The 18,115-nt window shown below is 45.2% G+C and overlaps 1 protein-coding gene across 2 annotated transcripts; it reads right to left on the bottom strand.

Moving 5' to 3' along the window:
• Window positions 1–1,040: 1,040 nt before the first annotated feature.
• Window positions 1,041–18,075, bottom strand: ARFRP1 (ARF related protein 1). Of its 2 annotated transcripts, none has more exons than XM_083146692.1 (8): window positions 17,901–18,075; window positions 15,253–15,391; window positions 13,835–13,922; window positions 13,648–13,730; window positions 11,579–11,660; window positions 9,722–9,792; window positions 2,359–2,459; window positions 1,041–1,810 (listed from the first exon to the last, which is right to left on the bottom strand). In XM_083146692.1, exons 2-8 carry the CDS (start codon window positions 15,343–15,345, stop codon window positions 1,723–1,725), a joined length of 606 nt encoding a protein of 201 aa, XP_083002818.1. In that variant the 5' UTR covers window positions 15,346–15,391; window positions 17,901–18,075; the 3' UTR covers window positions 1,041–1,722. The 2 variants fall into 2 exon arrangements, with proteins under 2 accessions (XP_083002818.1, XP_083002817.1); XM_083146691.1 differs by lacking the exon at window positions 17,901–18,075 and adding an exon at window positions 17,691–17,881.
• Between the last annotated feature and the right edge of the window lie 40 nt (window positions 18,076–18,115).

Here is an 18,115-nt window from a genome sequence, read left to right on the forward strand (position 1 = left end):
ACGGATAACCTGATCACTGCAATGAACTAGGACAATGCTCTCATCTCCCAGGGCTAGCTCAGGACCTGCCTCCACTGATGTCACCTGCCCGGCATTATGCAAGATTATAAGAAGTCAGAGAAGCATTGACCACACAAGGATGACTATACAGATTGTTACACAGGTAATTTAAAAAAACATCCCCAATCAAAGAAGTAAAAGAGAAATGACATTGAGTAATGAGACCATAAACAAAACAAAAAAAGAATAAAAAGGAGTGACGTTAAATGAAGGTTAATAGAAGAGGAAGTATAGTTGGGTTATGTTATATTGTACCTGTTCATGAAGTTGATATGTGAAGTCTATAAAAAATAAGTCTGCCACAGACTGAGCTTCTGATTACATTCTAGTTATCTAAATATGCAGCTGTCAGGAAAAGCAAGCAAACCATAAGGATGGGCTGTGTAGTGAAGTTGACCTCTACAAACCATTGGCCAACCTACCACCATGTAAATCGTGGAAATGGCAGCAATTTCAACTAATACGTTTGTAAAAGCGATTTGCACTAGACCATGGAATAGTGCAGTGGTTCTCAAACCTGGTCCTCAGAAACACAAACGGCGCATGTTTCCCAGGTGCACAGGTGTAGCAAATACTCACTGACACATATTAAAAAGACATACAGTATGTGGAGCTACCTATATCACTTGTGATTCTGTGAGGTGACCTGGCAAACATGAACTGTATGGGGCCCTGAGGACCGAGTTTGAGATCCTATGGAATGGTGGAAAGATACTGACTGGTAGATGAGAGAGTGTGGAAATTGCACTTGCAGAAAACAGTGTACGCATGACAAAATACATGTAGATTCACTCTATTTTAGAATGTATTTAATAAACCATTGGAAATAGGATATGGATTATAAAGATACTTAAAGGTGAATTTTACAGAATTAAACAGATGTAATTTTAAGTTTTGTGCGGAATTTGAAAAACAGCCAATATGGTTGCCATAAGGTTTTATCAGCAGTACCGTTTCCCTGCGAAAATACACACACCAGCTGTTTTAGACCTTTTATTAGGGTTTTTCCCAGAAATGAGAGCCCACAAGTATAGTCTTGCCTTAAATAACCAGTAAGATTCCTACAATACAACAATCAACGCTATTATCTTACCTGCTCCCTACAGAGATGGAACAGGCATTCTGTGGGCCAAATCAATAATTATAAGGGTAGAGCCTATCAATTGCTAGGATCCAGGGAAATCACTGCCATAAAAGCTTCACACTTCAATGAGCCCATTTGGTGTAGGTCACAGAATGGCTGAAGTGCCTTGTTCTTAATACCTCATTGAGGTCACCGTTGAGTTGATTGGACCAGTTGAGTGCAATGCAAACACTTTTGTTGACTATTTCATAACCCACAAGGACAAAGTTGTGTTACCACAAGATAATGTAACAATTTTTAGGTAAATGCTCACCCTAGCAAGTGGCAGGTAGTAGAACATAACGGCAGTAGTGTCGAAGACATCATCTACATCCAAGAAGACTAGAGTTGAACAGTTACGATATCATCGTCATGTTGGTTTAATCACTCACAATACCCAGGAATTTGTAGTAAGCAAATAGATTGCGACAAAATGAGTCTCTGCATTATGTGTATAGACATTCCAGTCTGCTGAGCAAGTGGAAATAGGACCACATAACATTATTATCCAGTCTCTGTGTGGTGGCACAAGAACGTGTCTATGTGATATCCTTCTGCCTGGGAGGCCGATGAATATTTCTCACCACGCATTTCACCATCCACTCAACACCTTCGTTCAGTCCCCTCCTGCAGAACCAGACATTAGAGAGTGATAGGACACAATGACTACAACTTGGGGCACATCGGCACAAATGAAGGCCCATGCAAAATGCGTTCTAGCCATAAACAAACTAAATGCCGTTGGTCAATTTTCCTATTACATTTAAAAAAATAAAACCAAGATAGCCAAAAGGCTATACACTGAGGCGATTTGGTCAGATTTCGACAAATCGGCCCGTTAAAATCGGACCAAATCATCCCTCCCCGTACATGCCGCCCGACCAGGTGGTAGGATCGGCAGGCCGTCAGACCACCTGTTCCTCCTGGCGGCGAGGCGGGCGGGAAGCAGGGACGCATGCGATCCATCACAACGGATCGCATGCGTCCCTGCGGCTCGCAGGCTGTCAGGAGTCCGTACACTGCTGCGAGACATCGCAGGCAGTGTATGTGCACCTTAAGAAGTACAGCACTTATTTCCCCTGTATTCTTATTCATCAATGGGAAGGGTATTTTAGATTGAAAAGGGAATGATAGATCCATGTATTAGGGATATCTCCCATGACCCTGATTCTTACCCTGAGAGAGCAGAGCAGGCCTGGGTCAGACAGTCCCTCTTGCCGATCTTATTGATACAGTCGCTAAATGCAGTCTTGATGTCTGGAATAGACAGACAGCCCTAGGAGCAAAGAACAGTTAATTAGAGCATTACCATTATTGTTGATGTTCCACAATACTGGATATTAGCTGCCTCAGATAGAGGATCAGAAAAACATGATTAATCATTTTATAATGAAAATATTTTTTATAGAATTGTAAACATTTTCAAAGAATCAATGAATACTAAAAGAAAAAGTAAGGGATGTATTGTACTGTGTACACCAGGCTTTCCCAACCACGGTCCTCAAGGCACACCAACAGTGCAGATTTTAGTAATATCCAGGCTTCAGCACAGATGGTTTAATCAGAATCACTCAGGTACTAATTAAGTCACCTGTGCTCAACCTGGATATCTCCAAAACCTGCACTGTTGGTGTACCTTGAGGACCGTGTTTGGGAATGCCTGGTGTACCCCAAAACAACATAAATTAGGGCAGCACGGACGGAGTAATGGTTAGCATTACTACCTCAACTGCATTGAGTTCATGGGTTCGATTCCCTCCATGGCCCTAAATGTGCATAGTTTGTATATAATCCCTTCGAGGGCAGGGCTTGGGCGTGATGTCATAAAGCCACACCCCCAGGATGGAGATTGACCTGATTTGCCGATCTCCATGGATGGGGTGGGACTAAAATGACGTGATTATTAAATTTTAGCCCGCCCCCTCCTCGGAGATCGTCAGATAGGGTTAATTAAACGCCGCGGTCAGGGGGAGGAGCGGGGATCCCCCTCAATCCGGGAGGGTTGTCATACCTTTTCGGTATGCTGTATCTGATGTCACCATAAATTTATAAAATATAATTACAAAAATCCGCGAGTGCCGTCTTCCTTCCCCTGTGCCTGATCCCAGGACGGGGATTGCACCATATATATATATATATATATATATATATATCCATCCATCTGGAGGGCCATTGTTTAGGCATGCCTGTTTAACAAGGTATAAGAAATGACCTGATCCTGGTATTATACAATTTTGTATATATCCATAGTATTGTATATTCATTTAGCACAAATCTAAATCTATTTCACAAGGCATTTTATTTTGAATTACTTATATGAAATACCACTGGACGGCCAATGGCTATTGAAGGGTAGCTGCCTACTTAAAGCTTATGGGAGTGATTTGTGTAGAATAATATGTTTATGGTTCTAGATAGTTAGTTACTTCATTTGCACTTAATTAGAATTTGGGGAAACTCATTTGTTTTGTCCCATGGCAGCCACTAGATGGCGCCCAGGGCAATTCGATTGTTGCTCAGTTGGGCCATGATCAGCCTCAGGGGGACACCCAAACAGCATTTTTTGCATTGTGCCCATTACTTTAGATGGATTTAGCTGCTCCAGGGGGCTAAACTTCATATATTTGGGTCTGACATGCTTGATATAAAAACCACTATAAAATATAAAAATACACTTAAATATCACCTCCAATCTCCTGCCACTTTAGACAGTAGATCAGTTGCACATAAACAGCTCCATTTTCTCCTAACAACCTTATGCAGCGATGGAAGTAAATTGGGTGCACATTTCTTAAAGAATCTACAGAGTCGGCATCCCTAACCCAGTGATCCGGTACCCAATGGTTCAGAAAGCAGACAGAATAACAGTCACTGAGAGGGAGCAGGAGACACTGGTGACATGCAGTGTGCTAGGGAAAAACAAGAGGCTTACATACTGAGAAACTGCATGAATCCGTGCATTATCTCAACAGCACTACAGTCACCAGTAATCAGAAAATCAATTGCAACAACTATGTTTAAATCAATTCTCACCAAAGCAATACACTAACAGATTTAACTTTAGCTGTGTGGGTTCCACGCTGAGCTATGTCTTGTTAAATTTTGGAAACATAGACTTTGACGGCAGTTAAGAAACACTTAGTCCACTTTCTTTTATTCCTTTTGTTAACCTCAACCCTTATTTGACTCTTAGGGGCAGATTTATTAAGCTTGGTGAAGTGATAATGTGGCTGGTACTTTATCCCCGGCCAATCAGCTCCTACCTGTGTGATTACAGGCTTGGTTTGAAAAATGACAGGCAGGAGCTGATTGGCCGGTGATAAAAATAGGAATTTGGTACTCACCGATAATTCCCTTTCTCCGAATCCGAAGGGGACACTGAAGTACTACGCTGGGGGATAGTGTGGTGTTATGGAGGAGTTGGCACTTTAAGAACTTGAAGTGTGGTGTGGCTCCTCCCCCTCTATCCCCCCCTCAGACTCCAGTCTTAGTTACTGTGCCCGAGAGGAGAAAAGAGACCAGGAAACCTCTGACAGAGAGAGAGAGAATGAAAACAAGACACCGAAACAAAAAATAAGTCAAAAGAACTTACATACAGACCATCGCATGCAACACAACCTGGCCACATGCGACCTGTAAAAACCCCTCCCTTACCAGAAGACCAGTGCCGGGAGGGCGCTCAGTGTCCCCTTCGGATTCGGAGAAAGGGAATTATCGGTGAGTACCAAATTCCTATTTTCTCCTTCATCCTCTGGGGACACTGAAGTACTACGCTGGGGACGTCCCAAAGCCATCCCCACGGGCGGGAAGGCGCTGGGCATCCTGAAGCACCGCGCGGCCAAACCTAGTAGAGGATGCCGCGAAGGTGTCAAACCTATAAAACTTAATAAAGGTATTGGGCCCAGACCAAGTGGCTGCCCTACATACCTGAGAAAGAGACACCCCCCTGGCCGCCGCCCAAGAAGGTCCCACCGAACGGGTGGAATGAGCCGAAACTCTAGTAGGCGGAGGCCGGGAGGCCTGAACATAAGCTTGTTTAATGGTTAGACAAATCCACCTGGCCAAAGTTTGCTTGGTAGCCGGCCAACCACGTTTTGCGGAACAGTATAGGACAAACAGAGAATCCGACTTCCTGAGATCCTTGGTTCTGTCCACATAAACCCGCAAAGTTCTGACCACATCCAGTGAAGCGAACTCTCCTGTCAAGGCCGGAACCACGATTGGCTGATTTAAGATGATAAGCCGTCACCACCTTTGGCAAGTAATCCAATCTAGTCCGGAGTTCCGCCCTATCTGAGTGGAACACCAAATACGGAGAACGACATGAGAGAGCACTGAGGTCAGACACTCGTCTAGCCGATGCCAAAGCCAGTAAGATCACCGTCTTCCAGGTAAGTAAACGTAAATCAATAGATTCTAAAGGCTCAAACACCTCCGACTTGAGATAGTCCAGCACCAAAGGAAGATCCCAAGGTTCTTCCGGAGGTCTTACCGGAGGCTGCAGCCTTAGAACCCCATTCAAGAATGTTTGTATTTCCGGCATCAAGGCTAATCGCCTATGAAAGAAAACCGACAAGGCGGACACCTGGACCTTAAGGGACCCTAAACGAAGGCCCGCCTCAAACCCTGATTGCAGAAACCTCAACAATCGGGACAAAGAAAAAACAGCTGTAGGGCACTTGTGTCGTTCACACCACGACACATAAGCCTTCCAAATCCTGTAATAATGCCGGGAAGTAACCTCCTTCCTGGCTCTCATCATTGTGGGAATGACCTCTTTAGGTACCCCACGCCTACTCAGCAGCTCGGCCTCAACAGCCACGCCGTCAAACGCAGCTGCCTTAATTCTTGGTAGACGAATGGTCCCTGTTTCAATAGATCCTCTCTTTGAGGCAGTAGCCAGGGTTGATCTATCAGGAGCCCCTGAAGATCGGCAAACCAAGGCCGACGAGGCCAGTTTGGAGCAATGAAAATCACCGTTGCCTTCTCGCGCTTGATCCGTTTGAGTACTAACTGAATCAAGGGTAACGGAGGGAACACATAGATTAGATGGTAATTCCACTCTGCGGTCAGAGCATCCGTCGCCACTGCCTCCGGATCTCGTGACCTGGAACAATACTGAGCCACCTTGCAATTCCGTTTGGATGCCATCATGTCTATCTGAGGTAACCCCCAACGATTGACAATCTGGCCAAACACCTCCGGATGCAGAGCCCACTCCCCTGGGTGCACATCCTGGCGACTTAAGTAGTCCGCTTCCCAATTGTCCACCCCTGGAATGAACACCGCCGAGAAGGCCAGAGAATTCCTCTCCGCCCACTGAAGGATCGGGCGTACCTCCTGCATAGCTGCCCGACTGCGCGTTCCACCCTGTCTGTTGATATATGCCACAGCCGTGGCATTGTCCGACTGAATTCGGATCGGCTTCCCTCTGATGAACAGGTCCGCCTTGAGAAGAGCCAGACGGATAGCCCGAATCTCCAGAATATTTAATCGGCAGCCTTGATTCCTGCGGAGACCAACGGCCCTGAAAGTGACGTCCCATCACAACCGCCCCCCAGCCCCTCAGGCTGGCATCCGTCGTGATGATAGTCCACTCCCAGACTCCGAACCGACGCCCCTCCAACAGATTGGCCGTGTGAAGCCACCAGTGAAGGGACAGCCGACTGCAGGGTGAAAGAATTACCGTCCTGTGCATGTGGACATGTGAACCCGACCACTGTCTCAACAGATCGAGTTGAAAAGTCCTGGAGTGGAAACGGCCGAAAGACAGAGCCTCGAAGGAGGCGACCATCTTGCCAAGCAACCGAATGCAAAGGTGCACCGACACCCTCCGAGGACGAAGCACCTGCTTCACCAAGTCCTGAATCGAGGCAATTTTCTCCAAGGGAAGGAAGACCCGCTGTACTTCTGTGTCCAGAATCAGTCCAAGAAACAAAATCCTTTGGGAAGGTACCATCTGGGATTTGCCATAGTTTAGAATCCAGCCATGCCGAATCAAGGTCTGACAAGTCACGTGAAGAGCCTGTTCCAGCTGACTCCTGGATCCGGCTTTTATCAACAAATCGTCCAGATACGGAACAATCTTGACTCCTAGTGTGTGGAGAAAGGCAACCATGACTGCCATTACCTTGGTAAAAAGGCGAGGCGCCGATGACAGGCCAAAGGGCAGAGCCCGAAATTGAAAATGTTGGTCCTTGATTGCGAACCGAAGGAACCTCTGGTGTAAGTCGTAAATGGGAATATGTAGATAGGCATCCTTGACGTCCAAGGATGCCAAATATTCCCCCGGTTCCAGACCTGCCACCACCGAGCGAAGCGACTCCATTTTGAATCTGTGGTACATAATGTACTCGTTCAGCTTCTTTAAATTTAAGATCGGCCTTACCGACCCGTCTGGTTTTGGAACCAGGAAAAGAGGAGAATAAAACCCCTCTTTGCGTTGATCGGTTGGGACATGCATTACCACGCCGGCTGATAACAACCGCTGAACTGCTTGGAGTAGTAACTGGGAGTCTTTTTCCGCATGCGGAAGACCCATCGTAAAAAACTGTTGAGGAGGAGAACCGGCAAACTCTAGTTTGTATCCCCGAGACACGACTGAGAGAACCCACTTGTCCTTGCAGGATTCTTCCCAGACCTGCCGGAAATCCAGAAGCCGCGCTCCTACTCTGGGATCCCCCAGGTAGGAGGGGACCTTTCACATGTTGTGTAAATTGCTGATTACACTGAGTGCAGGTGAACAGCTTCTGAGAAGCCTTAGAGCCAGAAGCTTTTGTTGCCATAATGCAATCCAATACAAACACTTTCACACAGCACACTCTAACACACAGATAGCAGTGTAAACCCAGCAGTGTAAAAGAAGGAAATACAATAGGGGGAGAGGAGCTTACCTTCCCCGAATTAGCCCACCAGAATACTCCAAGCGGGGACTCCTAAAAAGGAGAACCCCTTCACTCACCCAGCGCAGTGACACAGTCTGTCCAGTCTGGGATGAAAAACGCTTTGCTGTCCTGAAGCAGAAGGGCTCTGAAGAGGCACAACAAACAGAGGAAGGCAGCGTGGGCTATTAGGAAGGCAGCGTTTGCTGCACTGAGGATTTTTAACCTGGAGGAGACGCCCATGACACGCCTCCTCCTTCCTCCGTCCCAGCGCGCGCTGAGGACAGCGGCGCTGAGACACAGTCTGCCCCTCAGCTGGACCAGCGCGTGACTCTGATCCAGCAGTCACCCGGCGCCCAGCGCCCCAGTCCTGATCTCTCCGGCGGGTGACTAGCCAACGGAGCAGTAACACAAGCCGCGAGCGGCTGTGGCTGCTTCCCCACACCTAGAGTGCAGGCGGCTGAGGTCAGCAGCGTGCACCGCACGCAGTGCCGCTCTGACCTCCCAGAGAGCTTTATACACACTGCAGGCAGCCAGTCTAACACTCAGGCTGCCTGCACACTTCTATACAAAACAAAAAACGGACAACCAGAGACCCCTGCGGGAGCCTCTTGCCCAGGGATCCTACTCCTCCGGGCACTAAACTAAGACTGGAGTCTGAGGGGGGGATAGAGAGGGAGGAGCCACACCACACTTCAAGTTCTTAAAGTGCCAACTCCTCCATAACACCACACTATCCCCCAGCATAGTACTTCAGTGTCCCCAGAGGATGAAGGAGAAAACCAGACACTTTATCACTTCACCGAGCTTAATAAATCTACCCTTTAGTTCTTTGTAAGGATATCCTTATGCCTATCCCAAGCATTTTAAAAACATTATTTTTTATTATACATAAAATAAACAAATAAGGTTGTTAAATTAGATAACCCTTAATTATGACAGCATTAGTCGACTCCTACTTGCTTCATTTTACATGGATTTCTGGCTCCCCCTGCTGGCTGATATACAGAATCACAGTTGCTGACTCTCTTTGTAGTCTAAAGCATCTCTCTGCACCATAACCCATACTTGAAAATCCCATCCAATTTTGTATTTAAGAAAAGTAAATTACGAGATAATGAAATAGGTGCTAAAAAAATATGAAGAGTAACATAAGTGATATCTGTTATAAAAAGCTGAAGCTACTTTTTCAAAGGATATGACAGTATCCCACAACAACCCAGACAAACCATAGAACAGGGCCAAGTTTATGATCACACTGAAGAACTGAAGAACCGATTTAGTGCAATCTAACAGAAAACAGATCATACGTGCAGCACGTATGATCGACCTCTCGGCCCGCTGGACCACGCATTTTACCGATATTCCAAACAATGTGCACACATTCCATCTCATGACCTGTCAAAATTGTGCGTTTGGGCATGAGATTGTTCTGGCGTATGACCCCCTTATGAGTAGGTACATTTTTGAGTATGTATTAGGATAGTAATTAGCATTTATATTATAACAGATCTATGTAAGAAATGTCTGTAAGTAACAACCAGGTCTTAAGCTGGACATACACAGCTTCGATGTCTTGCAACAGTGTACAGCCACCCGATACCCCGCAAGCCGCCCGGGACGCATTAAGGGTTTACAAGTGTCCTATTCAGATTACCTCTACATCTTGCTTATTTGCCAAAACCAGGATGGGCACACCTTCCAGTGCTTCACTGCTGATCATTCGCTCTGCAAGGAAACAAGCAGGAATGAGGGGGAGAAGGACAAGGCATGCTGTAATGTAGCAATCAGTAACTGATGTTACCCTACCCAACTGCATGGGCTTACTTGTGACCATCCAGGAACTAATAACAGCCATACCCCTAACAGTGACAGTATGCTCCATCTTGGGGGGGAGACTTTTTGGGGTACTTGTGGATTATCACGGCTCCCATCGCATGCCATATTGCCGTGTTTTTAAAAAATCGCATGCAATCGCATGCGATTTGATCGCATGCGATTTTTAACAGAAAAGCATCCAAATGCATTGAAATTAGTATGAAACATGTTCAATGGCCCCCAAATGGCATTTTTGAGGCTGTACCACCCCCACTATCAACGCGAACCCGAAGCGTGGCGAGCGCAGCGAGGCCGCGAGGGGCGGCGGTACGCGTCCTACGACCTTTTTCATACCTCCACTATCCACGTCGTCGTGGAGTTGAGAATAGAAAGTGTCGTGAGCGCAGCGAGCCACCAAGCCCGAAGCGTGGCGAGCGCAGCGTGCCCCGAGAGGGGACGCGGACACCTGTGAAGCCCGCAAGGGGACGCGTATACCTGTGAAGGTATCCGCGTCCGCTCGCCACGCTTCGGGCTTGGTGGCTCGCCACACTTTCTATTCTCAACTCCACGCCGACGTGGATAGTGGGGGTATGAAAAGGTTGTAGGACGCGTACCGCTGCGCTCGCCACGCTTCGGGTTTGCGTTGATAGTGGGGGTGGTACAGCCTCAAAAATGCCATTTGGGGGCCATTGAACATGTTTCATACTAATTTCAATGCATTTGGATGCTTTTCTGTTAAAAAATCGCATGCGATGCGATTTTTTCATGTGCGATGGCCATCGTGGGAGCCGTGATACTCCACAAGTACCCTTTTTGGAGAGCGAATAAATACACTGCTGTCCATCCAATCCCCCGTAAACCGCCTGGAACCTTCCTGGGCAGTAGGATCCCATGCAGTCTTTTCACATGCAATGTATCGCATGTGACCCTGTTCCCTGCCGCCGGTTCCCGGAGATCATACGTGGTGTAGCACATATGATCTCTGCATCCTATCCGATGTGCAGGGGCCACAGATTGGATCAGATGTCAAAACACATGTGATTTGGCAAGTTTTCATCTGACGCCTTGGCATTAGAAGAAAACAGGGCAAATCGAACCTGTGTATGAGGGCCTTTACTGTTCATGAATCTCTACAGAGTTGTCGCTGCATTTTAGGTTTAGGCTCCCTCTGCTGGCTGACTCACGTAATCACATCTAGTGTACCAAGAACAAATTTCAGATTTAGCTCGATTCTCTTTGCAGGCTGGACCACACTACCACAAGTCTCCCCTTTTTATGAAAAAAGACCAAATAACGTATAAAATAACTTTTTTTTTCACTGCCAAAAACAGGAAACCCACAAGATAACATCATTAGAAATGTGGCAATGCCACACAGTATATAGGCCGCCACCACCACCAAGAAGCCATGCATTGCATGTACAGATTTTTATGTACCGTTACGGTCGCAGAAGAACTTTCAGTCAGGGCTAATTGTAATTGCTACCAATTTCAACACAGAAAACAAAAGGCTGTAAGCCAATAAGTGTCTTGCAGTAAATACACATCTCTGCTGCAAAATGGAACTCTTTTAGACTTAAAAACCACTGTAGAAGCAATGTGCAGCGTTACATTTACACCTCAGTTCCAAGGTTGGTTTAGCTAAAGTGCCGTGATGACAGCATAAAAGAGACATTACACATTTAATACCAACTCACCAAAAGCTCGCTTTGACTCTGATAGGCGGGCCTCATCCGTGGAATCAATGACATAGATCACTCCGTGGGACTCTGCATAATACTGAGAGTGCAGATATTAGCAAGGACAATACAGCAGAATCAGGAAGTTCTGATAATGTAGAGCTGGGCTATACAACTGGTGGTTTTATAGATAATACACTACACATTCAAGTGAGCTGTTAATTCAACTAAATAATAAAAGGACAAGAGACTACGAACAAGCTGAAAACTAGAAGCACACTTTACAAGAGCAGAGAGTTTAACCCCTTCAGTGGTAATCCCGAGAATTTTCCGGGCTATGCTTCAGTGCTGAGACTGGCAAGCCCGGAAAATAATCGGGATTGCCGCTGCTTAGCGCGGGGCAGCACCACTGAGCTAATTGCTGAACTCAGCTTCAGCGCTGGCCGGCTCCAGCTGCTCGCGTCTCCCCCCCCCCCCCCACCCTCCAGGTTGCTGGGGCTGACATAGTTCTCAGCGGCGCTGCCCGGCCCCGGGAGACAGAGTGGTGCGTGAAGGGGTTAAATATTCAATGGAGACTTAAAGAACAGAAAGACTAATTTGTATTCTGTGCAAAAAAATAAGTGGCCTGCACGGAATACCTGCATTTAAGTAATTGCATCCAAATCTTAGTTTAATTATCCCACTGAACATGAAATTTGCAACAAACTTTGCACAAAAGTGAGAACTTGTGTAATTAAGTAATCAGATACTACTTATTTCTCTAGTACATTCTAGAAGATAATAGCTACAATTTGATTGGTTGCATTGGGCAGCATCTCCACTTATATAAACCCCTGCACTTTAGTAAACACAACCCAAAGCCCATTAACAGTGAATGCTGTAATATATGATGGAGCCAATAGTTGTCTGGCATTAGAAAGTGTTGATTTTCCAATTTTGTGTGTTTACTGTATGCTAGTTTAAGCTGGGTACACTCTGTCACAAGTTGGTGGGTCTGTAGTCATGCCAACAGAGCAGCCAATTCAGGGAAGTATATACATTTAACGAACAGCCACTCATTGTGTTCATCTGAAATACCCACAACAAGCATACCGTCGGTGGGCAGACCGCCCATACACGCAGCCAGATTTGCTGATATACCTGAAAATATATCGGACATGCTGCACAGCCGAAACGATAGCGCTGAGGGACATCGTTCATAGACAGTGTTTGCATACACCCGCTGCGATATATCAGCTAGTGTGTACCAAGCATCACTATATAGTTATTGTGACTCCTATTTATATTAACTTGAACAAATAAATATGTTTATTATGACTTAGTATTAGCAACCAGTGGTATATATATATATATATATATATATATATATATATATATATATATATATATATATATATATATATATCATCATTCTTGCCAAAGTGATTTTAGGTACTAGGGGGGTATACAATCTGGGATCAAGCTGTCTATCCCTGCCAAAAGCCGTGATCCTGGCCCGTTGAGCATAACGACAGATGGGATTCAATGTCGGCGCAAAGGGAGCGTGACAATCGACAATCCATGGCCGTTATCAGCAGAACGGATCCGACAGCTTCTAAAGTCGGGCCCGGTCTGCAGTGATCCCGCATCAATGCTGTTGTTAAAGACATAATTGAATAGGGAGCTGCCGCTATTTCCCACGTCGGAAATAGCGGCGGCACATTTCATACCCCCCAAGAGCTCCAATATTAAATCAAAGTCTGTAGTTTACTCAGGACTGACCATAGCTTCTGTTGCCCTATATAAGGGGTGGCCAAACCGATCCTCGAGATCTACGTACAGTCCATGTTTTCCATATCACCAAGCTGGTGCACAGCTGCAGTCATTACTAACAGACACATTTTCAAACATGCTGCATTCATCCCTACTATAGATCCACAGGTTGCCTGAAACACATGAACTGTTGGTAGATCTTAAGGATAAGTTTGGCCACCCTATGGTTTTACCATAGTTATTTTGTGCCAGGAGGAATTTAGCTTAGCTGTCCTCTTATATTGCAGAGTATCACGGTGTCATGGTGTACATATGTCTCTAACTGGAGGACTCACCTTGTCCCAGAGAGCCTGCAGCTCTTCCTGTCCCCCAAGATCCCAGAACATTAATCGTGATTTCCCCACATCAATGGTACCAACTGCAAAACAGAGAACCAATCCCGAGTTAATGCACAAAAAAACAAAGAGAAACTGGAAGAAGCTTTGGTGACACTTCAACACCTGCTTATAATGAAATACTCACTGTTCAGGCCAACTGTAGTTGTGATCTTGGAGAGATTCATCCCTTTGTAGTTACGGCAAAATCTGATTTTGGTCTGTTCCAAAAATGTCTGAAAGGAAAAGTTCAGTCAAGAGTGATTGTATACTCGTATATATTGATAAAAAACAGAGGAGTGATGTAATGCAGTTCGAGATCACTGAATGTATGGGATGCCAGCCGATCATAGAGGTCTATAAAGAGGCAATTATTTACAAGGTAAAACCATGCTTTGTAAATGATTGCCTCTTTAAAAAAAAATATCCAAGATCAGCCGGTATCCCGTACGTCTGGTGATCTCAAACTGCAACCAGCTTCATATCTTGGGACTGGGATTCATATCTACTGCAAAGACACACCCTCTACAGACAAACTCTTGGTGCCACATCCAGCATACTTCCGTAACACAGCTACTGCTGCATACACCCCTGACATACTCTACCCCAGAGCCTCCATTGACATACTTCCAAAGCCCCTGATATACCCCTTCCCCCTATGCGGACTCTGATATGGTTACCTAGCATACAGTCATCTCTGAGGTTTTACCCCAGTGATGGCTAACCTTGACACTCAAGCTGTTGTTGAACTACACATCCCAGCATGCCCTTCATCCGTTTTAGCATGGCCAAATAGTAAAACTGTAGCAGGGCATGCTGGGATGTGTAGTTCAACAACAGCTGGAGTGTGAAGGTTAGCCAACACTGTTTTACCCCTTCCCTGATATACACCTACAACAGCCTATGCTGCTCTTCCCGTCACAGCTACTCCTGAAATACTCCACACGCACCGTGGACCTTTCCCCCACCCTCCACCACAGCTACCCCTGATACATTTTCCGCTCTGGTTTCAAAACAAAAAAACTTAAAATCCTATACTAAAAAATCTCTGAATTATCTCCTGAGATGGACATGTGTAGTACAGTAGATGTGCCATCCCAGCCCACTGCCAACAGCTCCCAAACAGCATGGAACAGAGTGGATGAGCCACTGCATCTGGCAGTGTGTGTTTACATCATCATAGAAGAAATGCTGCTGATCTGTGTGCATACATTTGAATATATTGTGCAAATATTATGCAGCAGGTTATACTGGATGACATAAGCTAAATGTGTGGTTAGTTGGATGAGCACTGGTAACAGCATGATTATTGTAATGTGCACAGCCTACAGTAACAAAGCCTGAAAAAAGACCAGCACAGCGGTGTTTGTTCTATGTTCTTAAAACAAAGTTTTGTGCAAAACAGGAAAAAACTGCTGTCCATGCTATTCCCAGTATAAACCATTCCATATGATAGAACACAAGTTACCATCTCAATTATTCTACTAGAACAATATAATCCTTGTATAACAATACCTAAATACATCTTACACAAAGAACCTGTGTACAGGGAGGCATTTCACTCACCGTCTTCCCAGCATTGTCAAGCCCTAGTATCAGGATGCAATACTCATCCTTCTGGAACATGTACTTATAGAGACCGGACAGAAGTGTGTACATGATGGAGTCCTGTAGGAGGCAGCGTACTAGATTACCACTGGACCAACTGAAAAATACATCACAAAGTCAAATGTACTGTAAACAGGAGATCGGTTCTCAATACTTGAAAAAAAAAAAAAGGATACACTGAGGCAGATGTATTAAGCACAGTAAAGTAATAAAGCAGTGGTAATGTGGAAGGTGATAACTCACCAGCCAATCAACTCCTAACTGTCATTTTTCAAATGCAGCTGATTGATTGGTGCATTATCACCTTCCACTTTATCAGGCTTAATACATCTGCCCCATTTCTTATTGGAGATTGAATTCTCTAAATGGGACTATAGATCATCACATCATAGTGAGTAATTATATTGATAAAATGTATTTTAAGAGTTATTTAAAATATGATATAAATCTTAGCTAGGGCTAGCTAGCACTGGATAGGAACTAGCTGCAGACCATATAGGGTTAAAAGTCACATTGGTTTGGGCCCCCTTACCACATCCATTTATCAAGAAAAATAAAAAACTAGTGGGTGCCTAGATTGGAAATGTGTGAATAGGATCACAGCCAGATTATATATTTTCATAGTCAATTAGTTTCATCAATATCACTCATTGTTAACAAGATGTGGTCACAATGACCTTTTTTCTATAGTGGATAGTGTCATTTAGTTTAGAACAGTGGTTCCCTGAGCCAGTCCTCAAAAACAGATCATGTTTTCTGGATTTCTATCTGTGGAAGCAGGTGGGACAATTACTGACCAAAGAAAATAGATTAACTTATCTGTGCTTGGGTAAGAAATCACAAAACATTTGAGTACTACAGTTGCAAGTTAGCGTAACTGCGGATCGCTGTAAAAAGAAGATTAACATGGGTCCAATGTGCTGGGAATCCAACCTGGGTAGCTACCTGGGATGGTGCGGGAAGGACACCGGTTGAACGGATTTGCCAAGTCATCCAACTCAAGTCCTGTTCACAGTATAGGGAGAGCCACAGTTCCAGAACTCTGAGATGATGTCATCTCTAAGCACGGGCAAAGTAAAATTCTGTGTCCCGATGGCAATGTGAATGGATTTCAAGCTGCCGTGACATGGCTTCAATCAACAAGGGTTATTCACCAGATTTGCCACCTCGTCAATGAAACATGGCTTCAATCAACAAGGGTTATTCACCAGATTTGCCACCTCGTCAATGAAACAGTCAACGTTGGGCATTGATCTCATTTGCAAGCGCAGGCTCAGGACCCGCGGCATGCGAGGTAGAGATGCCAGTTAAAAAGGGGTCTCAAGCAGAGTCCCACCAGCTTGGAGCAGAGTACAAAATCCCATGTGCAATGTGAGGTAAATATGTCTTCAAGCGGTAATAACAAATTTTCAAGTTAAACTCTAAGGGCCAGATTCTCTAAGCTTCAAAAGTGATAAAATGCAGAGTGATAAACAGCCAGCCAATCAGCTCCTGTCTGACATTTTTCAAACACAGTCTGTGACATGGCAGTTAGGAGCTGATTGGCTAAGAGAATCTGGCCCTATATCTGGCTTTTTAATATTTAATATTAAAAACTGATGATGCTGCATAAGGATCTCAACCCTATAACCTGCAAATTGTTACATACACTGTCTTTTTTTTGGGGGGGGGGGGGGGGGGGGGGCGGCGGCGGCAATGTAGCATTTTATATATAGGTAGGGTTTGTATATTTATTCAGTGTACATCTTAGAAACCGTATTCAAGTAGGAGCAGCATTGATCTACAAAGGGCCCCATACATCAGCAATTAATTGTGACAATTTTCATTTTAGATGTATGGGCTCCCCCTTTTGGCAATCCCAATCAAAAATCGCCAATCGATTGCTTAATCGGGTTTTTAAACATGTTTAATAATCTGGTATTATCTGCAGATCTTTTTTATATGTGTGGGCATTCCCAATTCATCTTCTTCATCTATTTACATTATGAACAGCTGAAATGACAATCAATTGGGGCAATTTCCAGATATGAAGATGCAATCTTTAGATGGAAAAATCTGCCGCTCACTGAAATAAATCTGTAATGTGTGGACAAAGTCAGATAGATTGTAAAATCCATTTATCTGGTCAAAAAATCCCTGTATCTGGAAATCCATAAATTGTGATTTCTGATGTATGGGGCCCTTAATAGAACAACCATCTCAGCCCGAAGGAGGTCCTTTAATGAACATGGCACCTGGGTGGTCTCCTGTCACTTGCATTTAACTTAGCTGGCTACCTCCAGGTGACAAGCTGCTTGCTTGTGCCTGTCATCCCGCACACTGACAACAAGCAGCCCGTGGCCAGAACAGAGGAAAGCAGCTGCCACATCCCCCAGCGCCCCCTCAGCCCAACTCACCTCCACCGCCTCAGCTACCCATCAGCAATGATGATGATGTTGTTGTTGATGATGATGATCACAGTGTCCCACTCCCAGACCTCGGCCAGCACTAACTTCCGCCGGCAGCGCAAGTCATCCTGGGATACTGTGTGTATGTGGTACTGGCGAGCATCCATCTTGTGTGTGGCATTTCTCACAAGCAGGATAGATTGATTGTATTAGCTGTACCTTTGTATTAGTAGTAGTAACACTTGCCCCAGTTGTTACTGCACTGCTGATCGCGCCGTACGAGTATCTTGTGTTCCAGAGGTTGATGATTCCAATTTCCTACCGGTCTGGGGTGTAATGGCGCCTACCAAAATGGAGACAGATTCCGTCTGTCCACGGTCCACCCAGCTCTATGGTCTGTGACGTTTGGTGTCATGGCGGCTGTGTGAGAAAGG

This window comes from Crinia signifera, chromosome 6, assembly GCF_055691185.1.
Source record: "Crinia signifera chromosome 6, ASM5569118v1, whole genome shotgun sequence".
Classification (NCBI taxonomy): domain Eukaryota; kingdom Metazoa; phylum Chordata; class Amphibia; order Anura; family Myobatrachidae; genus Crinia; species Crinia signifera.

Excerpts from the sequence above, each read along its gene's own strand:
- ARFRP1 (XM_083146692.1), bottom strand. The coding sequence starts at position 15,345 with ATGTACACACTTCTGTCCGGTCTCTATAAGTACATGTTCCAGAAGGAT. Across the intron at positions 13,923-15,252 it reads TTGACAATGCTGGGAAGACG|ACATTTTTGGAACAGACCAA; the intron begins GTGAGTGAAATG and ends TTTTCCTTTCAG. Across the intron at positions 1,811-2,358 it reads GCCTGCTCTGCTCTCTCAGG|GAGGGGACTGAACGAAGGTG; the intron begins GTAAGAATCAGG and ends CTGGTTCTGCAG.